The sequence below is a fragment of the Canis aureus genome, chromosome 5 (genome assembly GCF_053574225.1).
Source record: "Canis aureus isolate CA01 chromosome 5, VMU_Caureus_v.1.0, whole genome shotgun sequence".
NCBI classification, from domain to species: domain Eukaryota; kingdom Metazoa; phylum Chordata; class Mammalia; order Carnivora; family Canidae; genus Canis; species Canis aureus.
Window position 1 is genome coordinate 19564840 of NC_135615.1, and position 27215 is coordinate 19592054.

A 27215-nucleotide genomic window follows, 5' to 3' on the forward strand; every position below is an offset into this window, starting at 1 on the left:
TGTAAACCACTAAAACACAGCGTATTACATTCGTAGTACTTATCACGTCTTCAGGATGCTGATGCCTCTTATATGAACTGCACTAGAGGGAAACCATGGAAAACGACAGTAAAACTGTTTTGATCTGTTTTATAGGAAGACTGTAAACATCTCCCCAAAGACCATTAGCACGCAGGGCTGTCTAACAAATACTAAGCAATTCTTCTTCCAAAAGAGGGTAATTAGAGAGGGTAAAGGGCAGTGTCTCTTGGTAACCGAATAATCTAATTTTCTCAAACAACTGCTCTCCCACAAACAAATGGCCTAAGGCAGAAAGAGAATGGCTGATTTTCAACTTATATGACCACTAATGACTACTCCCCCTCAGGGGAGAATGGCTGTTCGTCAGCACCCTGGCTCAAAGGGGTTTGCCCAAATTCACTGAAAGAGCCACGAGGTAATATTAAGAGAAGCAGCTGCTTGGGACTATAAACCCTCTAACCTTTGTCAACTTGACATCTGTGAGGAAAACCTATTTGTATTGTAGTTGTACATGGTTTTATCTGTTGGAAAAGCCTTAAAAAGTAAAGAGAGAGTCTTAAGAGAGTTTTTTAATGCCAAATTCTAGAATAAAATTACCAGTTGAAAACATCAACCTTTGCCTCCCAGCTCTGCTTTTATTAGGCACTTTGACCCCAGAAACATCTTCTGAAGAGGCAGGCAGGCAGGACGCTGTGGAGGGAATCTCTGAGAGGGAAATCACTCCTCTGTGGGCTTTGGTTCAGCAGACACAGCTTTGTCATCCCTGCCCTGGGGTCCTGGGCTCTCACAGAGCTTCTGCCTTTAGCCCACTCAGCACTCCGCCCTCTCCCTCCTATCCCACTGCTTCCCCTGCCCTCAACTATTTTGAAATTGTACAAAACCATAAAAAAAAAAAAAATTAAAGGCATGGTACAGTTAATGTAGCCTCTGCTTAGACTCACTACCTTTTAACAGCTCTCTTCCTTCATATATATTCAATACTTTAGAGGTGGAGCCTCCTAATTCCTGGATGGAGCTGAAGCTCTTTGGGCCAGCTCAGCTCTTAGGACCCAAGAGGATGACCTGCTCTTGGCAGAGCCGTGATGTGGCTCATGTGGCTGGACCTCTAGCCTTCCACACATGGTCACATAATTGCTGGCTCTGGCCTGATGACCCAGACTTTCTTCCAGATTTTCAGCATCAGTATGACCTAAAGTCTCTCATTGCCCAAGCAAACACCTAAACATCCCCAAGAGTACATTAATTTGATTTAATAATTACTATGTACTTGTAAGTGTACGAACTTGGGCAAATTAATTAACCTAAGGCCTCGATTCATCCCTGTTAAATGGGAATGCTGATAGCACCCGCCTCAGCAAGTTGTGTTAATGATTAAATAGAGCATTTACCAGAGTGGCTGGCACACCATCAGTATTCAATAAGAGTTAGCTATTACTATCATCTTCATTCAAATAAGTTCTTTGACGGGATTAGTTTCCAATGAGCTGACCCATCAGTGTGTTCTTTTAAACCTTCTCTTACCCCAGATGTTGCAGCATAACTCATGGCACAGAAGCCCTGTGATCTGGTGCCTCCGACATCCCCCCAGCTCATTCCCCATTCATCTCTCCATTCATCCAGATTTCGCAAACATGAGTACTTACATCCCCCAAATACACTGTGTGCTTAACATTTTAAATTTTAAATTATTCTTAATTTAATTTTAAATATTAATTTGTTTATTTCAAATTTTAAATTGTAATTAAAAATTTGAATATAAATTATTCTTGGCATAAATGCTCAAATACTTTTTATTCTTACTATTCAGAATAACATATTTCCTCAGGGCTCATGGCAGGACCCTCTTTTGCTCCTCTACTCTAATGCACACTTCCTCGAAGTTCACAAATGGCTATTTCTGTGTCAGTAAGTCATGCATCGGTTTGCTTCTTTCCTGGTGGCTGCTGCCTACCTAATTTTTTTCTTTCTGACCCTTTCTCATCCCTTGATCCCTTCCAGGTAATAGTGCTTAATCATGAGCAAGCATTAGAATTCCTTGGGAATTGTTTCCAAAATGCACATACCTAGTGCTCTGATGCTAACAACATACTTGATCATGAAATCTTTAATAGAGATTTCTAGACTGGGCTTCTTAAACACATTCTGCTTAGTGAAGGAAAATTACTTGAAATAAGACCTTGAAGAGTAAATAACGTTCTTTAGCATGTTCCTCACCTTGGCGAACCAGTAAGTATCATCAAATAAATCAGCAAGAGAAGACATCAGATCTTTGATTTTTTTCCTCATAAGTAGCTAATACATGACAGGGCATTCTGACCCACCATGTGGTTTTTCTCATTGCTACAGCTCTCCTTGGAATTGTCTGAGAGAAAGATTAAGTGAGGAACTTAATTCCTCATTCTTCTTGGTATTAAATGTCTATAAGCTAGAAGTCATAACTGCAAAAACTCAACAGTTAATCATTCATTGTGAGAAATGTATGTATAAAAATTATTTTTCAGTAGCTCAAACCTTGATACATATGAGGAATACTAATTTAGGCTATATAATTACATTTTAAAATATAGCTCTGTTTTTACTTTTTATGTTTTTTTAAAGATTTTATTTATTTATTTGAGAGAGAGAGAGCATGCACACACAAGATTGGGGGAGGGGAGAAGGAGAGGGAGAAGCAGACTCAGCTGAGCAGGGAGCCCAATGCAGGGCTCTAGGTAGGGTCACAATACCCAGACTCTCAGACAGGATGTAGAAGAGAAAGCAGAGTTAAGGCGAAATATCTTCATCAGAAGCCTGAACAATCATGCTGTCCCCTGGGCTACAGGTCTCCAGGAATAAAGCAGAAGAAGGAATGGGTGTTACAACTTCCCTACAGACACCAACCACATAAGGAAATCTCAAAGGGAGATGTGAGGCCCTGAGCCAAGATAATTCTTTAAAACTTGACAGTTTTGGAGGGACGACACAGAAAGTGAGATGGTGGTAGGGGACAGGGACTTCCTGTGGGGCTTCAGCTACATTTTCCTAATTATGTATCCATGGAAGCCTCAAGAAAGGTTCTCCCCTCCTCCCGTGACCATTCTTCTGTTCCCCCCCCCCCCTTCTATATGGTCAAACTCTAAAACAAACAGATGATGAAAGGAAGCATGGTAAGACATGAGGTAGGGGCAGGGGGGCTGGGTTACTTTTTCCACCTCAGGTCTTTGTAAGAAACACACACGCCTGGTCACGAATGTGGAATAATAATGAGATAGAATTGGAATACTTGCTTGTTGAACTGGACCATAGCAAATATTCTTGAGACATAAGCCAAAATCTCAAAAAGAACTTCCTTAGCATCTGATAGTCATCAGACATGAAGATTTCCAGAAACAAATCAATAAGGAGAGAAGCTGACAATATTTCCATCTATAAAAGACGATTTCTTGGTTGGACCAGACTACTATTTTGGGTACGATGCCTGTGAAGACCTAAGACTCATGAATAATTAACTTTAAACTAATAAGTGATCTTCGGTGGTACGTCTCAAAGTTTGGGGGTCCACAGAAACATGTACTTTTGGTAAATTCAGTATTTAATGAAACTCCATTTGCTTAGTTATACCAGCTACTCCCTATAAGATCACTTGTAAATTCTCAGTCTCACGAGGCAACTTTGGTCTATGACTTCTAAGTATGCATAGACTGGCCAAGCAGAAGATGAATAATAATAGCCAAAAATGGGGTGTAAGTGGAAAGTATATTGTAATTTGAAACATCTGGGAGTCAAAGAAACTGAAAACACCTGCAGAAATAATTCTGGGTTTCCAAATTACATATTCATATCAAGAGGGGAAAACAGACATGCAAAGACAAAACTGCCTCAATCCACAAAATAACAAGAGATCTTAATTGAACCTAGTTCACAGAAGAGGCGTTCCAAATACACGAAGACAGACTGAGAATGAGGCAGATTTCATATCTCGTCATACCCCTGTTCTCCCACAAAAAACTCTGTTAAAAAGGCCATTTTAAAGCTAATTACACCAAGTACAAATATTTAACTTACGTTTTAATACTTTCTAAAATATATATGTCTCCTGAAAGAAGAAATAAAACATTCATGGCAGCACAGAGATTTACACTACAGAAAGAACAAGGGAATTCTTTACTGAAAAGCTCAATATTTTTCTGTTGAGGTATTTAAGAAGAGTTCTTAAGCGGTCTCCGAACAGGTCCTGCCATTCACAAAACCCAGGTGAATGTCTAATAGGACAGAAGGCCATTTACAGGAAGTCACAGCGGCAATAAATCTACCGCATTATTATTTATAGTTGTGTTTGTGACGAATACAGCATAACAAGGCAACAAGCCAGTATTTAAGGGCTGAAAGATTTATCCAACCTTAAACATATCAGTCTATGCAGGCCTGGAGTCTGTAATCATTATCACAATTTAATCTGTCTTTGCAAAACAAAACTAAAAAATAGACTGTGTCTCTGTGATTAATCGTTCATATTTAAAGCCAATCTGAACTAATAAAAGATCCAAAAAGCAGCACCGAGAACATGGGACTGGTAGAGGATGGAATTTGTTTGGAATACCATGTTCTGAAAGTGTCATGCAACCTTCTGTTAAATATTTGGTTCATTCCATTTTGTCATCCTGATTTGTATTCTGGAAGCTCTTAGAAGCTACAGGATTATTTCGTTACAACCACAACATATGTTGGCAAGCACAATCCCGGATCAGTTGCAGAGTTCTCTCTGTGAGCCCCCAAAGAATAATGGCACTTGGAAATTCCCAAAAAGAGTCGCTGATTTCTAAGGTGGAAGTCTCTGCCCAAAAGACACCAGTTGGCACGACAAGGTGACCTGTGAAAACTGTCAGTGGCAACAGTGTGCGAGGCTGGCCATGGACAGCAGAGCATGTAGCAGGGCTCCGACGACGGTGGAGTCTCAATGAAAGTTGCCATGCTGTGGAGTCGCCCAAATAAAGCAAACTGGCAGGCATCCGCTTAGCATTTGGTGTTCATCTCAGGAATCCTGCCAGGTACATAAATGTAGCCAGGGAGAACACATGTCTTTAAGAAAATGAAGAAATTTAAAAGAGAGAGAGAGAACAGAAGAGAGCTGAGTGGGCTGAGAAGTGGTTACTGCCCTTTCCACCCCCCATGAGCTGCTCTAACTTTGAAGACCAGCGCTCCCTTGCAGACGTACATAGCTTCCCCCGACCTTGGCAGGATCAAGGAATTTATACAGTTAGCAGTTCTTGCACAATCTCTTGAAAAGAACAGCACAAATATTCTAGCCTTCTATGCCAGGCAGGCCTTGTTAATCCTTTCCACCTATTTTTCTTCCAGTAAATTAATTTCCTCGCTTAGGTTCTGGTGCTCAGATAAACTACCATTCTTCTCCTTTTCTCCTCCTTCCACAACAGACCTCTGGGATCAATCTTTCTTTCTTTCTTTCTTTCTTTTCTTTCTTTCTTTCTTTCTTTCTTTCTTTCTTTCTTTCTTTCTTTCTTCTTTCTTTCTTTTTTTTTTGTGATGAAGTTGGGAGGCAAGAGCTACATTATCTGAAAACTTAATTACGGTAATAGACTATAGACAAGGCACTACATGCAAAATATTTTAAGAATGGTAGGTTTTCCAGCATTAGGATGATGATAAATGAAGTTCTTTTATCGATGTATCTGTTCACGACACAGAGCCAGAGTACAAAGAGTTTTTCCCTGAGTTGAAGACAACCTCGGTATCTTAATTATCTTAATAAATCCAGGACACAAATAAATAAATAAATAAATAAATCCAGGACAACTTTATGTACTAAATACTGTTTGGTACATAAACAATTTGAACAATAATCTTCATTAATTCTAACGAGGGTGCTGAGAAGTCACGTTTAACACTTTCTGCCTCTTACTAAATTAAAACTGAAATGCCTATTTATAAAGCAACAGCCCCGAAGAACTAAAAAAGCATTTCTAACGGGCCTACTGTAAACCAGGTGCTGTGTACACACCTAGTGTTACCCAGATTCACAAGAATGATTCACGGGCCAGCCTCTGAGTGAGCCTCTGCTAGGCCTCAAAAAGGACCAGCATGACATTGCAGGTGATTTGGACTTGAGTCCATGTCCAAGTTTATTAAAAAGAAAAAGGGGACTTCCAGGATTCTAAGTGTGTGCTCCTGTGACTTCAGTGGGAGGAAGGGGAAAAGAAACGTTTGCATTGCTCCTTCTCTACTTGTCGCTGCTGATATGGGAGGTGGAGTGTGCGGAATGATAGCACAAACTGGACTTGGAGTGACCTTTGATGAAAGAAGTAAGGGAATAATACTGGTTTGTGTTTTTGTTTTTTAAATCATGGTGCCTGGGGGATGTTTACAATGCTGAAGATATCCTCGCCTTCCAATGGGGAAGGAAGTTAAAAGAATATTGACTGTATGTGTTCATCCTAAAAACACTGGTAGAAATCTTTCTACATGTTAGCTGAAAGAATAAAACACTTGTTGATGTTCCGTGTTTGCAGCTTTTGTTACAAGGAGATGTAGCATATCCAAGAAAAGTGAGAATCTGGGGTCAGCCACCTGGATTCAAATTCTAACTCCAACCCTACTTACAATGTGACTGTGAACAAGTTACTTGACCTCCCTGTGCCTCAATTTTCTTATCTGTAAAATGGAGATGCAGAGAATATACAGTAAACACTCAATATTTTTATTATTTTATTTTAATATTATTATTTCCTCCACTGTTGTCTATCTCTTATTCAGGTTTTGTTTTGTTTTTGAGAGAGAGAGAGAAGGGGAGAGGGAAGGGCAGAGGGAGAGGGAGAAAGAGAATCTCAAGCAGATTTCTTGCTGAGTGCTGGGCCCAACATGGGACTCAATCTCATGACTCTGAGATCATGACCTGAGCCAAAAATCAAGAGTTGGACACTTAACTGACTGAGTCACCCAGATGCCCCTTATTTGGGTTTTAACCAATGTTCTTAATGGGTAATACTATTTATAAGTAATAATAATAAACTCTTCAATAGTGCTTCCTAGATGCCAGGTACAGTTCTAAGCAATTTACAAGTTTGAACTCACGTAATCCTTTCAACTAACTTCAGAGGTAGGCACTAGTTCCCAAAGAAAAACACTGGGGTACAGAAAGATTAAGCTACTTATCCAAAGGCTAACTAGTCAGTAGCAGAGCCAGAATTCAGATCTGCCTCAGAGTCTAGTCCCATAAGGATGAGCCCTAACCACTAACCTCCTTCTTGAAAAGAAACCATTTTAAATAAGTCTCTCAACATCATAATTTACACAAAAGAGAACTACGGAAATTTTAGGTTCAGTTTGTTGAAAACATATTGCATATAGGTTAACATTTCAACTGCAACACAAAGCAATAAGACTTTTTAAAAATGCCATATTTAACTTTCCCTCCAATTAATGGTTTTAGGAAACATTAGGAAGGACAAGTTCTTCACTGAAATGCTTGATACATAAGGTGAGCTAGGCCATCCCTTGACAACAAGCTCCTTTAGGGTAGAAGCCACAGGAACCTTGTTTCCCACAGCCCCTGGAAAGCTGCACCAATAATATGTCACACATAGCCAACAACCCCTGTGGATGGGAGACCTCTGACCAGGGCTCTGGTCCTCTCCTGAGCCCCAGCATAAAAGTGATGTCCTGGGGGAACAGTTCAGCTATAGAGTTCAATAATTCATCAGTTGCATATAAAACTCAGTGGTCACGTGCCCTCCTTGATGCACATCACCCAGTTGCTCCATTCCCCCTACCCCCTCCCCTCCAGCAACCCTTAGTTTGTTTTCTATAGTCAAGAGTCTCTTATGCTTTGTCTCCCTCTCTGATGACTTCCCATTCAGTTTTCCCTCCCTTCCCCTGTGATCCTCTGTGCTGTTTCTTATATTACATATGAGTGAGACCATACAATAATTATCTTTCTCTCATTGACTTATTTTGCTCAGGATAAAACCTGCCAGTTCCATCCACGTCAATGTATATGGTAAGTATTCATTCTTTCTCTCCAAACCCCACTTTGAAATATCATGACATCAAATAGGTTGATGACATGAAGGACCAGAAGATTGTTCACTTGGTTAACGTAGGGTGAACTGATCAACTAATAAAATGGAATCTTGATCTATGACTCTAAAAATTCTTTCATGGCATCTGTTATCCTGCTTCAGGACTTAAAGCAGAAACATATCTATAAGCAATGTTTCCTTAAGACTAATGATTCTTCTTACAAAATAACTTCAGTTAGAACACAGACAAATGATGGCTAAAATAAATATACAACAGAAAGTTTGGAAAAAAACAAAACCATGGGAAAAAATGCCTCTCACCCTTTTACTTTATAGTCTTCACATGAATGTTCTAATGTATTCCAGTATGTTTCAACATTTTCCAACAAATGGTTATAATTTTCATCAACTAGCCATAGGTCTAAAATCCAGAACAGGTAAATTGTGACTTAGTTACCAGGGAAATGGATATTAATACCACAATGAACTACTACTACATGTCACAAGAATGACTGAAATGAAAAACATTAACAATGCCAAGTGATGGCAAAGATATGAAAGTTAAGACTGTTCCCACTGCTTGTGAGAGTGCATACTGGTTCAACCACTCTGAAAAACTAGCCTGCAATGTTTAGTTAAGTTAAACATATGCATACATACATAGGGCCCAGCATTCCACTCTATTCACAGAACAAAAATGCATAAAACCATACCAAAAATACATACCAAAGGTAGATGCAGGAATATGCAGGCAGCATTACTCTGAATAACCTCAACTGGAAATAACCCAATGTTTAGCAACAATAAAGTAGATAAATGGTTGTGGTGTATTCATACCATAGAATGCTGTACAGCAAAGATTTACCAACTATTACAACATACAACATCAACATGCGTGAATAAAATGATCATAAGGTAGAATGAAAGAATTCAGGCACAAAATGATTCTATTTATTTAAAACCCCAAATACAGGCCAAATGAATTTATGGTATGAGAAGAAAAAATGGTTGAGAAGAGTCAAAAGGGGGAGTTCAGTCTGCTGGTGATACTGATTTCTTGATCTGGATGGTAGTAACATGGGTGCTTACTTTGTGAAATCTTACCAGACTGAACACTTATGACTTGTGTATTTTGAGGCATATATGTTACATATCAATAAGAATGTTTACTTTATAAATAAATAAATAAATAAATAAATAAATGCCTATTTTCCAAGTCCAATTATATATACACTTGTATTAGTCTATTACAGCAGCCACAATATCACCACAGATTGGGTGGCTTACTCAACAGAAATGTATTTTCTCACAGCTCTGGAGGCTGGAAGTTCATGATCATAGCGCTAGCAGGGTTGGTTTCTGGTGAACCCTCTCTCCTTGGCTTGCAGATAGTTATCTTTCTCACTATGTCCTCGCATGGCTATTTTATTGTACATGCACAGTCTTCATACCTCTCTCTTATAAGGATACCAGTCCTTATAGGGACTAGGACCCCACACTTAGGGGCTCATTTAACCTTGTTTCCTCCATGTAGACCCTCCAAATACAATCAACACAGGAATTTGGGGGAGATACAACTCAGTTCATAAGAAATTCTTATGATATTCTGTTATTTATTTTTGAAATTCTTAATTACTTTTTTTACATGAAATTTTCACATTTTCAATCTCAGAAGCTTTCTATTACTTTTTTTTACATGAATTTTTCACATTTTCAATCTCAGAAGCTTTCTAAAGTATCTAGTAGTTCCCAAATAGTTTTAACGGTCTTTACAAATAGGGATGCCTGGGTAGCTCAGTGGTTGAATGTCTGCCTTTGGCTCAGGATGGGATCCCGGGGTCCCAGGATCAAGTCTGCTCCCTGCATGGAGCCTGCTTCTCCCTCTGCCTGTGTCTCTGCCTTTCTCTCTCTGTGTCTCTCATGAATAAATAAATAAACTCTTTTTTAAAAAGTCTTTACAAATAATATATTTGTAAAAATAAAATTCTAAGGTTTCAAAGTTATATGGAATTTTTAATTCAAGGGCAGGAATATAATCTAACTATAAGATATTTTTAAATAGATCCCACTCACAGTGACTATTTTTCCAATACCAACTTTACATATGCCCCAGGCAAGTAACATATACTGACACAAGTCACTTGTTTAACAAAACGTCTACTTATGATAAAAAGAAAATACTTAAAACATGTTCTTCCAGATTATTTAAAAATCTAACATATGCTTATTGTTACTATCCACCATGCATTTCTTAAAACACTCTGATGATACCATTTCTATTTAATGTCGAACTATGTCAAGGTAGCTTTTGCTTATTTTCAAATAGCAGCAAAATAGGAATGCTGCTTTAAACAAAACAGATTAAATTCTCAAAGGAAAACTATAGTTTTGAACTCAGCATTCTTGCCGAAGACCCTGGTTTTCCTTTTGTGATAGAAGGAAGCTGGCACTTGAGGGTTCTTGATGCCTGTGTAATCGTTATTCCAAATCCATGCCTTAGCAAGCACCCCATTCTGCCAAGATTCAAAGAAGATGGGCTTTATTCCAAGGAGATGGACCTTTAGGATAGATTCTTTTTGGCTTCTGAAATGCTCACATATGTTTTGGCAATATATATCTAAATTTACATTAAGTAGTTTAACAGTTCTCTTTATTATTTTTTATTAAAGATTTTAAAAAATTTATTCACTTGAGAGAGAGTGAGAGAGCACGAGCAGAGGGGAAGGGTAGAGGGAGAGGGAGAAGCAGACTCCCCTCTGAGCAGGGAGATGAAGATGACGTGGGGCTCGATCCCAAGACCCCAGGATCAGGACCTGAGCCAAAGGCAGATGCTTAACCAACTGAGCCACCCAGGCACCCCACTCTTTATCATTTATAATTGTGTTTCAAGCACAGAATCTCACACACATCACCAGGAACAGAGTCAAAAGAAAGTGATCATGACCAAAAGCAAATTCCAGGGAAGGTATATGCAGTGCAGCAATCACTCCATAATGAATGAATTTAATGAATTAAGTTCCCAAGACACTGTGAAAGGGGGATTCACAAGCCTGAGTCAACTGGAAAATGAAGTCCAGCGATTGTCTTGAAATGACATTTTTACAAAGCGAAAAATAGGCAATAATGGGCTTTGTACTACTAACTTCTATTCACAATACCTTGCTCACTTGAAACATCAGTTTTTTTTCCATGTAATCTCCACAAGCTGCCTGTCATTTTGTGTGGTTTTGCTGCAACTACTACACATCCTAAGAAGCTTACTCTTTTCTGCTTCAGGTCCTCCACTATGCAGCACTGGGATGGTGACTCACGGTTGTGGATTCTCACTCCTCTGGTTCAATCTCCTCGTCCCAGAGGCAGAATAAATACGGATGCTTGAGATGGAAAAGACTCTGGGTAACTTTCCTTTAACTGACTCACTGAGGCTAAGGGACTATTTCTCAAGACCCTTCATTCATTCTCAGGACCATGACGTCCAAATTCTGCCCACGATGACATCAGGCCAACGCACACACCTTTGGCTCCTCTTCTACCCTTCCCAGCTCCTTCTGACACCACAAAAACACAGCTCTAGGGCTGGGCCTTGCTTGGCTCCATCTTCTTTTCTCTTTCTAAATGGTTCTTAGCAAAATAGTTCCATTCTTTCTTCACCGACTCCTTTCCTAACTTCCTGCGACTGAAACAATTCTTAATTGGCACAGACCAGAGGCAAGATTTTTCCAGTTGCCTTATGTTACTCAGACATACCTTTGGCATACTTGACATTGCAAGGTGATTGCTGGCAGCTGGAGAGGGATCATCCTTTGTTGGTGTCAGGAAAGTGTAAGGAGGCAGCAACCAGCGAAGACCAGAAGCCCCCCTGGCAGAGCAGGTGAACAAATTCAAGCTCAACTGCTACTAAGGAACTGCTATGAGGTGAGGTGTGGAGGATGCAAGGAACAATGGAAGTGGCAACTAAGAGAAATGGAGCAGCTTTTCTGGTTGACCACCATTGCTTGGGGGAAGGAACTGCCACCAACACCCTACTTCTGGGCCTAGGAGTTAGAAACTGGGAGTCCCTCAGCCATGGAAGCAGGTTCTGTCTACCACTGTCCTGCCCAGTATCTCCTCCACTGAGAAGGGTTAGATGAAGATACACCCCTATCCTTGACAAGACTTTAGACACATAACCTACTCTCCTCAGGAATCAGTTGCCTGTGTTCTTGCTCTGACCAAATCCCTTCAAGTGTTTATATGTTGAAGATGCTCACGCTGACTGTTTGGGGGACAGGTGCAAACTGCCGGACAGGAACACACCACATACTACCCAGAATAAAGGCTACGTCCCCAAAGGCGGTTTAAATTATTCCTCAAAGATATCACGTGCTTTATTTAACCTGAGTAGCCTCACTCATTCCAAGACCCAGAGCGATTTCCTCTTTTGCAATCCACACCCCAAGAGGGAAGAAGAAAGCTCAAGTGAGAAGAACACCAGTATTTCAACTTCATAGCTGGAAATACGGATACCCATTGAGATGCCCTCTCTCCCAGCCAGAAAAAACCCCAAATCTGTAATCATTTTTGCTGGAGCTCACTCATTCTGTTATAAAGAAATCCTTTCTCCTGGCAGTCCCCACTTGCCAGAAAAGGGTGCAATTATTACACGGTCTTACTTAAGATTCAAATATTTTAATTATCCCACGAAACTGCACACTATTCACTTCAACTACAAGTAGGTACAATAATGCCACATGAATCTGCAGGATAATGGTATAAAATCACCTTAAAAAAAATGAAAACTAAAATCATTTGAATATACTTCTCCAAACCAGAAATTGAAAAGCTCTCTTACCTGACGAACAAAACTATTTGAGGTAGTGTCAGAGGAAGTGCTCCCATCAGATCCTTTAAATCTGTTTTTCCTTCTGGCTCCTTTTCCATATGACTACAAAAAAGAAAGAAAAAAGACAAATGAGAAATCTAGGCCCACTTCTAGAAGGAGGTCAAAAACCAAAACATAAATTGCCATCTTAGGAACGTTGTATGAAAATTATTATTACTGGAATCACAAATATTTATGTCAGAATAGCCAGTTTATAGGGGAGAAAAGGTTTCTAAACAAAGGAGTTAATAACTCATGAATTAAAACAACTTCTGCTATCTGTTAGCCTATCGGTCATCAAGAGGCAAAGCCACTAAAGATAAAACATTTAAAAGCAAGCATTTCAGTGCAGGAGAGACCAGAGCTGCAGTGGTAAGGTGAGAGAAAAGGTAATGTGTCAAAGCTTCTTGGATAGCATGAATGCAACAGATTCGTGTGTAATGAAATGCTGTTCCCAGTGCCGCCGGGCCTTCATATTTGCTTTTTTTATTTCCATGTCGTCGTTGTTTTCAAATATTTTATTTATTTGAGTGAAAGAAGGAACATGAGCAGAGGGGAGGAGAGGGAGAGGGAGAAGCAGACTCCTCGCTGAGCAGGGAGTCCAATTCAGGGCTCGATCTCAGGACCCTGGGGATCATGACCTGAGTTGAAGGCAGATGCTTAACCAACTGAGCCACCTGGGCACACCGCTTTTTTTTTCATGTTCTAATTTGTAATCCCATAGGTACTTGTAAGAACTGCATATGGTAGCTGAAGAACATTGTATAGTATGAATTCTGATTGCCTTGAAATATATATATATTTGTATACATAGACCTAGGTATATGTATATATACATGTATACATGGGTCTAGATGGAACATGTATGAAGCGTGCCAATTCCTCATATGATTGCATGAATCTAGAGATTGCTCTCAGAAGTGGTGAAAGAGCTATGTAAGTAGCAGTGAATGCAATGAAATTACAACACCTCGTAAAAATCTCTGGCCCATTGTTGTACTGTTTGAACGTGATATGAGAATCTGGCTTTTTAACCACTTAGTGATTTTGCTTAGAATGCAAGAAAAATAAATCTGATAGAATAATAACAATAATTGAGACAAGCATTCAAGAAAAGATGTTTAAAGTAAGACAATCTGCTTCAATAACAGGACTGAGCCAAGCATGAACATATATGCAAATGAACTTGCTTTTTCTATTATATCTACGGTTTACATTCAGAGCACAATGAACAAACAACGCATCAATCTCTGTTTAATTCCAGGCATAGACAGAGTTGTTGCAAATATTTAACATTAACATATGATTGAAAAATAGCTCGACGCTGAGCTTTACAGTTCAATGTCCACGGGTTGGAACCCTGCTACAGCAGACCACGGGCAAATGCTTTAACGGTTCCAAACACTAGTCTTCTCATCCTTAAAATGGGGATATTACTGCTTACCTCACAGGGTTAAGGATAAATGAAATAACAGATTTATAGCCTTCGGTATAAGACCTAGCATATGATAAGGGCTCAGAATAATATTTTTTAAAGTAATATCCACGTTGGAAGTGTGGGAAGATTGGAAGAGTGGGGCAAAATTGGGGTGAAGTATGTAACACATTTAGAATGATTAAGCTCAAATGGATTTCATTCGATTATCAGCATTTATGAAAGTTTACTTTTTTTAAATCACTCTGTTCAGGTTTTGAAAATACTACTTTGTTATATTGATATACACATATGGTTTTCATTTTAAAAAAAGAAATATCTTATAAACCATAGTATATGTAGCACTTAGGCAAACGAAGATCTATTACAAACATTTGTGTTATGAGTAACTTAGATGACTTTGCAATCAGTGAGAGGCTGGTATAATCTTAAAGCAAAAATTTTTCTTGACCATGTTTGTTCTCTTTCAAGTATCTACGGGATTTATAGAATACAAATGTGTTTCCATGGCATTTAATTAACTCTCAACTTCATAAAAGGAAAGACAACCTAGGCTGGGCTTTCACAGTGTATTATACAAGGTTCTCCTCACTTAGCAGCTTATTCTTCTTACTTATGTAAACATTATTCAGTAAACTGTTGAAAAATAACATTCTTTCAAGAGCGTTCTTCCTTTTCCAATTATTATATAAAGGTTTGGACAGAAGTGTCTTCCAAAGCCTAAGAACACGAAAATAAAGCATGATAAGTTCTTTAAAATTAAAAACATTGTTTATATTACTGCACACGGATAAAGACTTATTACGCTTGAAAGCATTTTTTAAGGCCTAACATGTTTCTTAGGGAAGGGGGGGCAAACCTTTGTTAAACACACTATTTTTCTTTAAAAAAAAAAAAAAAAAAATACCATTTTTCTTCATGAAGAGCATAAATTATCTTTGAGAACAAAGACAAAATATAATCTTACTCCATCATGATGTGTCCTCCTAGTACCATTTCGAAATGAGTGGAAATATACTCTGAAATTCTATCCTTGTCATTTGCTTCAGATTTTTCATGACAAAAAATGTTTTACTATTCAGCTGCTTTGGTGTGTAAGTTTTCTCGTGGCTGCTCACAGACGCACAATAGGCACTGTGTAAACCACACAATATTTAAGACATTCAGTCCCAGAGGAGGAGACTGTTCTCGGCAAGAAATTAGACACATTTAAAAGTGTTTAGTTTTAAATATATGTTAATTTTTCCAGGCCCTTAGGAATACTATTCATAAACATTACTTCAGGTGCACTTAGCTACTTGTGCAACATATACCTACATATATAGGTATATACTATATAACATATGTAATATGTTAGATTATCACAGTTTTCAACTATATTAAGGTACAGTTTGCACGTTGAAAAATAAAAGAAAAAGAAAACTATGGCTGACTCCCACGCCAACTGGTGATAATTTTGGAAAAAAATATACTCTCCTTTAATCACTTAAATTTATGGGGAATGCTTTACTCAGAGTATTAACTTGTTCATGTCTTAATAGTGTTGTAGCAAATCCTTATTCATTATTTATTAAAAGCTAAAATAAATAGATAAGCTTAATTACACCTCTAATCTGTTTTCTTCTTCATTTCAGCAGTCATTTCTCTTCTATAGTCTCCTTTTTAAATTTTTAATGTTTTTTTATAATGATATGCAAGATCAAGGGGAAAAAACTAAAGCAATTTTTAGAAAGCTAATACAGTCCACTTCAATGTACTTTAAAAAATGTTAGTGAAAATTTATACTACCATTACAAAACAAAGTTTCCTTTGATCCAATGCATATTTAAAATTAAGTCCATCTTGCTGGAATTACTGTTCTTTAGTTATTCTAAATCCTTGAAAATGAGAACTAGAGTGTTTCATCTGCAGCAATTTAAAAGAAAGGAAGAAAGGAAGAAATGAAGAAAGAAAGAAAGAGAAAATAAAGGCCAAATCTTCCCCAAAATGGAAAAAGACAGGAAAGATTAATTATTCAAATATTTACTTGACTCAATTTGGAAACAAAGTATAGTTTTCTTAGTTCAGGGGCTACTTCAAATGCAGCTTTTGGGACCAGTGGTTTTTCTATTTCTTTTAGCAACACTAATTATATGAACACCCAATATATGAAACGGTTCACAATCAGAGTCATCCAGATTTCAAGTTAGTAAAAGGCAGAGGAGAAAGAGAGTTTGGGTTTGGCCAGAGTGCAAAGCGTAACCCATGATACTCTGCTGGATACATGCAGACCCCTAAGCCCTTGGAGCACAGTCTGAAAAGCCACTAATTTCTATTTATTTCCTATTAGTTATATAAAGCTTCATGAAAACAAATTATGCCACTGTAGCAAAAACGAGAAAAAGAAAACTGTAAACCGAAAGTCTTTTACCTCTCCTAAAACATCGACAAAGCTAAGTCAGGTTTCAGAAGCTAGAAAAAAATTTTTAAGAAATTTCCACAGATACACAAGTGACTTATTAAAATGATATCCAACTTGCCTTGTGATGTTAAATATCAGCTTCGTGTAAATGAATGTCTTCCCTGATACTGAGTAACTTGAAATTGGACTGTAGTTTTCAAATCAGCAAACAAGTGTTCGGATTTCACAGGTACTTGAAATCTAATTTCTATATGATTGAAATTGACAACAGTAATTAATTTTAGAAGTTGTCAGTCAACTGGAGATTTGAGCCCAGCCCTGCACACAGAGTTGGCTTGGCAGACCCTGGGGACAGCTTCAAGAACGATGCCACTTCTGTGGTTGATAGATAGGGCGACAGTTCTCCCTACAAACTGCTCTCCGTGAGCATAATGCTGATACTTGAAATTAGTTTCCATCCCTCTCGATTAGCATTCATTGATATTTATCCCTTTGAATTCCAGACAAACGAAGCCAGAACGATCCATAGAGAAATCAGACATTAAATCTCATTTACTGATAGCTCAGTCTGAATGGGGGGTTGTCAAATTCGTTACTCAGAGTGAAGTAATTGAGAGTACCTCCCCAGGAAAAGGGGGGTAGGACATGAGTTCTTTTCAATATGGATCAGTTTACACAAAAGCAGAAAGGAATCCAGAGGCAGCATAAATAGAACTCTTGTGCAGGCCTAGGGGTAGAGAAGGAAGGCCCAACCTTGCCTTCTTCATAAGCTACCTCCAGACAGGCCTGGAAAGAACTCTAAGACAGACTTAGTTACTTGTGGTGGTGTCGTAACTAATTCTAACTCCTCGTAACTGCAGGTAAGTGTCTGCTATGTATTATCTGCACCATAGGATATGGGCCGCAATCACAAATTAAAGAGTGCCACCACCCCCTCCAGGGTTAATGCATTTTGCTCAGCTTTTCTTGAAAGGACCACAGCTACATAGCTGTATAATTCAACGGAATTAAATCCAGCAAACAGGTAAGCTAGATCTTGATGCTACAGGAAAAGACAAAAAGAAAAGAGACATCAAGCCAACCAAAAACCTCACATCACTCAATCAGATAGTACACTTCGCATTTGAAAACCCACTCAGAAATTCTGATTGGCATGCTTTCAGATTTCTCCCATGCAACACCAGAACAAAAATACCGTTCAAGAGCAAGGTGGTGGGGTGAAGGTTTGAACAAAACACAAGACCCATGATGAGCATAGTTGGAGACTGCAAACGACTGAGCTGGCCCTCTGACCTACAAGTGTTTCTGGAAAACCGTACTGACGTGGCTCAGTAGTCACAGGAGAACCGCTGCTGCTCTTTTTAGATAAAGCTCCTTTGCTACAGGGATTCAGGGTGTTGCTGCCATTACCAGGCTGTATTACTACGACATGCTTGAAAAGCATCTGGCAAACTCAGCTGGGGTGGAACCAGCTGGGTTCTGTTGCTAGGAGCAAAACAAACAGGACCTCTGGTTACTGTCTGTTCATTTTCAGGTGTGGTTAGAGGTGCTGGTTACAATCTCTTGGAGGCCTAAAGTGCTGAGATACTGCTGTTGTGTCTTGCCCATCTCCTCCTGCGTCTCCATCCTTATTCTCCATCCCTTCCACCTGCCTCCCATCCACCCGGCCTCTGATCACCGTCAATTCGGCTCCCCAGAGATTTCCCAGGGCCATAATTCAGACTAACGAGTCCAACAGAAATATAATGCAGGCCACATGTCACTGAAATGTTCTCTTAGCCACATTACAGAGGGAAACAGCAACAAGTGAAACTAATCGCAAGCCTATATTGGATTTAAACCAACGTGTCCAAAATGTTATCACGGCAACCTATCCTCAGTATAAGAATCATCAAAGGCAAGTCGTGTATTCTCATTATTTCACATCGAGTCTTCGAAATTCGGTGTGTTTTTTACACGCACAGCACATCTCCGTTCAGGCGACACGTGGCTAGTGGCTACACTAGTGGACGATGCAGATTTGAAGCTTTGGAGGTGGAATATTAAACTAGCGGCCTGACTTTGGCGGGAGACTGTGTCCAAGTTTGCCCTGAAGCTGATCAGCAGGTTACCTAAAAAGCAATGTAATCTGCTTAAATCAGAACTTACAAGAATCTGTGGTTAGGTTGCCAACTCGCCTCTCACGTAGGAAATATATTCATGTTGTTTATGACCGTGTGCTGGAGGGAAGGCGCTGAAATGTAGGAGGGTGCCCTATCTCTAGGCAGGATTAGTAACCTCAAAAAGGAAAATGAGCCGTCTGTGACTCTACATCGTTTGCTTTGTTCAAACAGAACTAGTAATCAAATCCAGAGGTAAAACAGAGCAGATTCTTAAAACCAACGATTGCTCCGAGACAGCATTTGCAAGGGAAAATGTCATTTCTAAGTAGATTTACTATTACTCAGTATCACAAAAAAAAGGGGGGGGGATGTTCCTGAGACGGCCCCACTTTTCAGGCGGTTTTACTGCTGTCCTGTCACTGCTATCCTGTCCTGCCCAGAGAGATGGAATAGATGCCTTTGCCAAGCTCTCACAGCCCTATGATGCCATGATTTATTAGATATAAAATAAACACGGCAACGTTTCCCTCAATAATCAAAGTGATATAAACACAATTCAAGGAAAACTGCTTTCATTTTTGGAAGGTAGAGCAAGCAAGGAGATGGATGCGGGTGCAGCTGAATATTTATACCTCTAACCTGCTTATAATAGCCTTTCCTCCCCTTTTCCTGTCTCTCGTGTATTTATGCACTCACTTGCCAGTTCCCGTCCATTGAGTCTTTGAAGTGTCCCATGCACGGGCCTGTCATATCCATTATCTTGCCTCTCCCTTTAGTTTAGGCCTTGTTATCTCTTGTCCAAACTGCTATACCAATCTCCCGTCTGGCAGCTCCACCTCTGCACTCCTGAAACTCTAAAATACCTTCCAGAACATTCCCAGGTGAATCTTCTGAATGAGCTGTTACATAACTCTTTGGTTGAACCCCTTTCGTGGTTCCCGATCATTCATTACACCCAGGTTCCAACGCCTCCAAGATGTGGCCTCAAATTGTTTTGTCGGTCTTACATCTAACTATGCCCTATCCGTACCTTTCCACACCCTCTTCAAGCTACACGTGATAAATAGAAGACTTACAACTTCCGTGACTTTGCTTCCTATATGGCTTCCACCATCTCTCTGACAATCTCGGATCAAATCTCACCCATCCTTGGAATCTTTTCTCGAAAGCCCCCTCTTCCACGAAGCCCTTAGAGATTACTCCGTATAGAATGTCTGTGATCTTTACTCCCCAGAAACCAGTACTTCCCCTATAGTCCTCTACCACACAACTGTCATTTGTCTGTCACACTTGCAGCCACCGGAATATCAGTGCTTTGAAGGCAGCAGCGCTGTCTCCTCACATCTGAATCATTTCCACACTGCAGTTAACAACAAATATTTGTTGGTTTGCATTTAATGACATAAATCACTACGTGAATGAAGTATTTCTTATCTAATTGCAGTCACACTTTCTGTCGGCTTAACTTTCATCACCAGGAATTCAGGAACTGTTTTTATCAGAAGAATAAAAATTTAAAAAAACAAAAAAATCCCCAAAGGAAGGAAGATCAAAGGGGGAAAAGAAAGGGTCTCAAAGTCTTTTCTTCTATCAAAAGTCAAGACCTTCATCCTGGAATAACTGAGTTCTCTAAGTACATTTCTCCTCTCATCTAACCTGATTAAGTGTCTAGATAAAATCAGGAGTCTAGAACAAACGTGACATGTGCTGGTAAGAATTCAGGTCCCCTGGCAGAAACTAGATGGAAATGTAGGTGGTTAGTTACATGTCCTCCCTCTGGCTCAGCAGCCAAACAGCCCAAGGCCGACTAAAATCTAACTGTCCTACTGAAAGAAATGGGTTTCTGATTACACAACTTGTTGGTTTCTACATTTTTCCTCCATCTCAAATCAAGGTGAATTATGTATTTTAAGTTAGCAAGGTTATTTCCCAGTGGTCAAAAAAAAAAAAAAAAAAACTCACTAAAGCTCCATGATTATGCCGCTGGAATGACCATTATTATTAACAGTATCAAAATATCTGGAGCAGTCCATTTCCATCCCCTACCAAAACAAGAAAGGCAACAAGATATTGGCAACCTTTATTAGGGAATCCTACTCTCGCACCCATTGCTACAGCAAATACTCCGCTATCTGTTGAGCATATATAAATATAAAATAACACATTTATAAGGTTTTTTTTTTTTTGTAAATACAGAAATACGTAACCACCCCCATTTACAATCCAGCAAATACAGGTATGAAATCAACAAGCCCATATCGCAAAGGAGAGAGATTTTTTTTTTTTTTCCCAAAATGATGCTTGCAATAGAGCCCTAACCTCTTTCTTCCCAGCCCTCGCCCCGCAGCCCCGCAGCCCCGCAGCCCCGCAGCCCCGCAGCCGGGAGTCTGGAGTCCTTGCCCTGCCAGGATAAAAGTTGAGAGGCTCCTTACCGCGGAGACCTGGAGGCGTCTGTAATCCAAACTGTACCTGCCAAAGCCTTACGTAAAAGCCGCCACCTTATCATCGCCCAACGCCTAGACCGGCATCTCCTGTTTCACCAGGAGCCGCGAACCCGCTAGCACCCGTCGCCGGGAAGGTGGTCCCGAGCTGTCTGGACCTGGCCAGCGCTCCGGGGCGGGGGGGGGGGGGGGGGGGGGCACGGACAAACTTTGGCGCCCCCGGCTCGCGGGCTGCAGGGCGAGGAGCGAGGGGCGCGGGCGAGCGGCGGCGAGAGGCGAGGGCAGCGCGGCCGTCCAGGCGGCGGGACGCCCAGGTGCGGAGGGCGGGGGTGCGGGCCGCGGCGCAGCGTGGCGCCCCCCGCCCAGCCCGGCTCCCACTCGCCCCCAGGGTGGGCGTGCGCGCCGAGCCCCTCCCGCCCGCCCCGACTCACGATCCTGAGCAGGTCCAGTCCGCTCGCCTGGTTCATGTCTCTCCATGTGCCTCTCCCGGGAAGGGGCGAGGGGGGCGCTGAGCGGGCGCCCTCCCGGGGGCCGCCTCTGAGCCCCGGCGGGTCTCCCCCGCCCCTTCCCACTTGCTTTTCGGAAGCGGAGAAAGATGGAAGCCGCAGGAGAGCGGGGGGACCGGCGACGAGGGCAGGGTCCCCGGCGCGGGGAGAGGAGAGTGGGCGGCCGCGGGCGAGGTGGGGTCGGGGGCACCAGGCGAGGCGAGGCGAGGCGAGGCGAGGGATCGCAGCGGAGGAGAAGGGGGGAGGGGGAGGGGGAGGGGGAGGGGGTCGGCGCCCCCGCGGCTCACAAAGAAGGAGCAGGCGCGGCCCCGGCTACCTGTGCGGCCGCTCCGAGCGCCCCCGCGGGCGCCGCGCTCTCCAGCAGCTCCATCGGGATCTCCTGCGCCGCCGCCGCCGCCGCCGCCGCCGCTGTGGGAGGCGACTTGGACATGTCGCTCTGGACCATTGGCGAAAAGTCGGCTGGAAGCTAGCAGCCGGCCCCTGGCGGCGGGTCCCCTCCTCCCCTCCGCTCCCCGCCCCCCGCGCCCCGCTGCCCGCTCCGGGGGCCGCTCTCCGGGCGCGGGACGCCGCCGGGCGGGCTTGGGAGGCGAGGCGCGGGGCGCGGGGCGCGGGCGCGGGCGCGGGGGGCGCGGGGCGGGGCGGGGCGGGCGGAGCGCGGGGCGGCGGGGACGCGAGCGGCGGGCGCCCGGGAAGGTCCCCGCGGGAGGGGCGGGGGGCGGGGGCGGGGGCTCGGGGCGCGCGAGCCCGGGGGGAGGCGCGTCGGAAAGCGAGAGTGACAGGGCGGCCGAGCGCCGCGAAGTTCCCCGCGGGGGGCGCGGGCCGCGTGGGCTCCGGCCCAGCCGCCGCCCGCCGCCGTGGCACGCGCGCTGGAAACTTTTCAAAGCCGCGAGAGCGAGGCCTGGCGCCCGGGAAGCCACCTCGCGGCCCGGAGCGCGGATGGCGCGGGCTCCCGGGCTGCGGCGGAGGCCTCGGGCGGCGGCGGGCGGCCCAGCAGACCCGGCCCGCGCGACCCCGGCGACCCCGGCGACCCGGGGGGCGCGGTCCCGCCCGAGCCCGCCGCCGCCTCCACCGCCAGCTGCAGGCCCCGCCCCCCCCAGCCCCAGCCCCAGCCCCGAGGTTCCCTTCCCGACCCCTGTGTGTCTTCCCTCTGCCAAGCAGCCCTGCTTTCCTCTACTTTTTTTTTTTTTTTTTTTTTCCTGCAAAGTAGACGAGTCTTGCTATCACGTTTGGGACAAAATAAGCACCTCTCTACTACCTTGAATTCCTGGTAAAGAGGGTGTAGTGCATGTAGCAACAACTTGTCGCTGCAACAGCACTCCGTGTGGATACTCCGGCCGAGGCTCGTTGCCCGGTAGAGGGAGGATGCGTCTGGTTCCAGCGAGCCTTCCAGGCATCGGTATTGTTCTGTAACAGTACAGCCTCTGCGGGGTTGGGTGCTGAAATGTGCATACACAAGTTTACTCCTCTAGGTTTCACCTCCCTTTTCTATTTTGCCATGGTATATAATTTTTTTTAAGATTTTATTTATTTATTCATGAGAAACACAGAGAGGAGAGAGAGAGAGGCAGAGACACAGGCAGAGGCAGAAGCAGGCTCCATGCAGGGAGCCCGACGTGAGACTCGATTCCGGGTCTCCAGGATCAGGCCCTGGGCTGAAGGCGGCGCTAAGCCGCCAAGCCACCTGGGCTGCCCTTGCCTTGGTGTATTAAATTATTGTGGGACACTGTACTCGCTCCTCTCAAAGATAGACATAGTATAAGCCTATCCCCGTCATACACTGATTTTAGGCTGAAACAACAGGTTGGGTGGGGTACGTTAAAAATTTTTAGGCAGATCCACAGTGTCACTGATTCTCTTAATCTTTGTTGTTCAAATGGTCACTTTTATTTAAATTGCTAGTGAATGTCAGTTAGAAGCACTGAAATATTGGTAAATAATAATAATGTGACGTTTTGAAAAAGGACAGACTGGGAAGCGGGGAGGCTGTTGGTTAGGATTTGGTTGAGTAGAGGGAGAGGGCACCCTCTGTTTTGCAGCAGTGGCTGGGAGCCTTCCCCAAACCCCGGCTAAGATTTGGAGGGGGAGAACACAGCAGCGTTTTTATATGTGCTCATGTGTATATGCGGGCATGTATATGCAAAAGGTAATGCAAAAGAAATTGTATGCAAAGTTTTGGACTTGCTGTCTGTCCATTGTAGCTTCATCATCTGGTAAGGTATACACCCTCCTAGGTCTACTCATTTAACAAAACTGTTCAGTTATCTTGAAAGAGTGTTCAAAGTTCAGGGATAACATGAAGTCTAGTTTTCTGTTAGACTGGAAGCTGTGTGTGGGTAGGAGCCACTCATATTCATCAGGGTACCTTTAGCATCTGGCAAGTTGCCCTATGTTCTCTCAATAGTCAGCCCATAAAGTGTGACTCTACTGTGTGCCACTGGGAGAATACAGACAACAGAAACTAGGTCTATCGGGGCTTAAAGTCTAGTTAGTAAGCGCTTAGAAACCAATCAATACATATTGTGGTGGAAGGAAGGAAGGGAGGAAGGGAAGGAAGGAAGGAAGGAAGGAAGGAAGGAAGGGAGGGAGGGAGGGAGGGAGGGAGGGAGGGAGGGAAGGGAGGGAGGGAGGGAGGGAGGGAAGGGAAGGGAAGAGGGAAGGAAGGGAAGAGGGAAGGAAGGGAGGGAGGGAGAGAGGAAGGAAAAGGAAGGAAGGAAGGAAGGAAGGAAGGAAGGAAGGAAGGAAGGAGAGAAGGAGGAAGGAAGGAGAGAAGGAGGGAGGGAGGGAGGAAGGAAGGAAAGGGAGGAAGGGGAGGGAGGAAGGAAGGAAGGAAGGAAGGAAGGAAGGAAGGAAGGAAGGAAGGAAGGGAGGGAGGGGAGGGAGGGAGGAGGGAAAGGAGGAAGGAAGGAAGGGAGGGAGGAAGGAAGGGAGGGAGGGAAGGGAAGGGAAGGGAAGGGAAGAGGGAAGGAAGGGAGGGAGGGAGGGAGAGAGGAAGGAAAAGGAAGGAAGGAAGGAGAGAAGGAGGGAGGGAGGGAGGAAGGAAGGAAAGGGAGGAAGGGGAGGGAGGGAGGGAGGGAGGGAGGGAGGAAGGAAGGAAGGAAGGAAGGAAGGAAGGAAGGAAGGAAGGGAAGGAGGGGAGGGAGGGAGGAGGGAAGGGAGGAAGGAAGGAAGGGAGGGAGGAAGGAAGGGAAGGAGGGAGGAAGGGAAGGAGAAAGGAAGTAAGAGGGGAGGGAGGGAGGGAGGGAGGGAAGAAGGAAGGAAGGAAGGAAGGAAGGAAGGAAGGAAGGAAGGAAGGAAGGAAGGAAGGAAGGAAGGAAGGAAGGAAGGAAGGATTCTAAAATGGTGTTTAAAAACACCCAGTTTGATGAAGCTTAGTGTTTTCCCAAGACATCTGTGTGATTACTTATAGTATACTTAATTATCTGTGCATTCACTTTCAATTATGACCATCTGGGAAACAGAATTTTATCTTCCATCACATTTTTTAAGAAATCACAAAACAGCAAAACAATCTTGAAAATAATTTTAAATAATACTTATAGCCAAAGGGCAAGTAAAGTTTGAATTAAATGTTCATGTGTGAACCAATGTATAATTTATCATACCGAACTCTGTTTTTAGGTTTCTCTCCCCCACTACATAGTTTGTTGAGAACGACCAGTTGTGTCTTACTCATTTTAGTGTCCCCAGCATTGAGCATGATGTCTGGCACTTAGATGGAGCCTGAAAACACAAGTTGCATGAATGAATGATCTGTCTTCATATGTCTTAAGACATAGCATACAGCTTGGCAAGTTCTGACATAAGACAAATCATGATTCCTATGAAAGCATTATCTCCTTTCTTTATAACCTATGCTAATTTAATTTAAATTTAATTAGTGTATTGAACAGTAACACAATACAATGTACCCATTCTGACTCTTGTCTACTTTTTAAAGGTTTCAAATAAAATGTTAAGGCAATGTTACCCTTACCTTAAAAAGGAAACAGTGTTAGAATAAATACAGATAGAAAAATGCTAAAATTTAATAAGTAAAACCTAATTCTTTTCAGTGTTAAAAGTTATGCAGATGCACTCTAGCAATAATGGATGTGCAGTTGTCTGTGGAGGCATTCAAATGCAGATGACTAATTTGTTCAAGCTGTATGTAAACTTCAGCGTGCTCATTAGTCCTTGTAATGGGCAGGCATATTATGAGCATTACTAATGCTCTGAAATGAGAACGGGTCTAAGACACATTGGCCAAGAAAGCCAGAAGTTGAAAAGAGTTGGGTTTTTTCTTCTCCAAGTGGGAAAAACAATGATTAGAATTATTCCTCTCTCGCTTGCAGATTTGTGACTATGTTTAAGACCTTGGAGCAAGGGATGCCCGGGTGGCTCAGCGGTTGAGCATCTGCCTTCTGCTCAGGGGGTGATCCCAGAGTCCCAGGATCAAGTCCTGCATTGGGCTCCCTGCATGGAGCCTGCTTCTCCCTCTTCCTATGTCTCTGTGTCTCTTATGTGTCTCTCATGAATAAATAAATAAAATCTTAAAATCTCTGTGTCTCTTATGAATAAATAAATAAATCTTAAAAAAAAAAAAAAGGCCTTGCAATAAGAGCTCCCTGGGGCAGATATGCAACCTGTGTGATTTTCTCATTTTACTTAGTAAATAATTTTTTATCACATTACAGTCTGCACTGTCATTATTAACAGTATTATCTTTCTCTTTTTTTTTTCCATTTTATTAATAGCATTTTCACAAGAATATATCTGTATCAGCCACTGACCTAACTTGGTATGATACATTGCACTAAGTTAACATTGCTTTTTGTAAACTTACACTATAAAATGAATGTCATGAATTACAGATTGTTATTTAAAAGCGTATAAAGATGCAAGCAAATCCAGTGTGTGTGTGTGTGTGTGTGTGTGTAGTGAAAGGTTACAACTGAAATGTGCAAGAGGTCAGGGAAATCTTAATTGCATTTCCAAAGAAAAGGCTTCATAGAATAAAGTTTCATGAGTTCTTAAAAGTACCTAGGAGACAGAACTCTGGAGTATCTAATATCCTATAGCACTACTTTAGTTTATAAAGCACATTCATTTGTTATTTATTTCTCACCCAAACCCTGTTATAACAACTGGTACTTTTATTTACATACAAGGTGCTAGGCTTTGTGCTAAGGATTTATATACCTCATCTGTGAATTAAGATATTACTGTTCCCTGGGTTCACTAGAATAAGTCCAATTGCTATAACAAGTACATCTTAAATATTTAGAGAACAGGACATGTATTCCTTTGATACCAGGATGGTCGTTCACCATCAGAGGGAGTTCTGCTTCATGCTGACATTTAGAAACCAAGTCTTGAGTGACTATCCATCATATTCAAAATGTGGCTTCCAATGTCACTGTAGTTGTTGAGTGGGGTCAGAAAGAAGAAAACTGA

The 27215-nt window shown here is 42.3% G+C and overlaps 1 protein-coding gene and 1 long non-coding RNA gene across 7 annotated transcripts in view; one reads left to right on the forward strand and one right to left on the reverse strand.

Annotated features, from left to right (window-relative positions):
- The window catches only part of CACNB2 (calcium voltage-gated channel auxiliary subunit beta 2), a 374487-nt gene extending 352208 nt beyond the window's left edge, over window positions 1–22279 (reverse strand). For 3 of the 6 annotated variants that reach the window (XM_077897022.1, XM_077897026.1, XM_077897017.1), the window contains exons 1-2: window positions 21708–21758; window positions 12868–12960 (exon numbers count right to left, since the gene is read on the reverse strand). In XM_077897022.1, coding sequence (XP_077753148.1) covers window positions 12868–12960; window positions 21708–21743 — 129 coding nt within the window. In that variant the 5' untranslated portion in view covers window positions 21744–21758. Of the gene's footprint in view, window positions 1–12867; window positions 12961–21707; window positions 21759–22098 lie in introns of those variants that run through there. The other 3 variants (XM_077897016.1, XM_077897018.1, XM_077897015.1) reach the window with 3 other exon arrangements.
- A 692-nt stretch (window positions 22280–22971) lies between these two features.
- Window positions 22972–26321, forward strand: LOC144313775 (uncharacterized). The gene is made up of 2 exons (XR_013379404.1): window positions 22972–23178; window positions 26114–26321. It is a non-coding gene; the product is annotated as an uncharacterized LOC144313775 (long non-coding RNA).
- The last annotated feature ends 894 nt before the right edge of the window (window positions 26322–27215 follow it).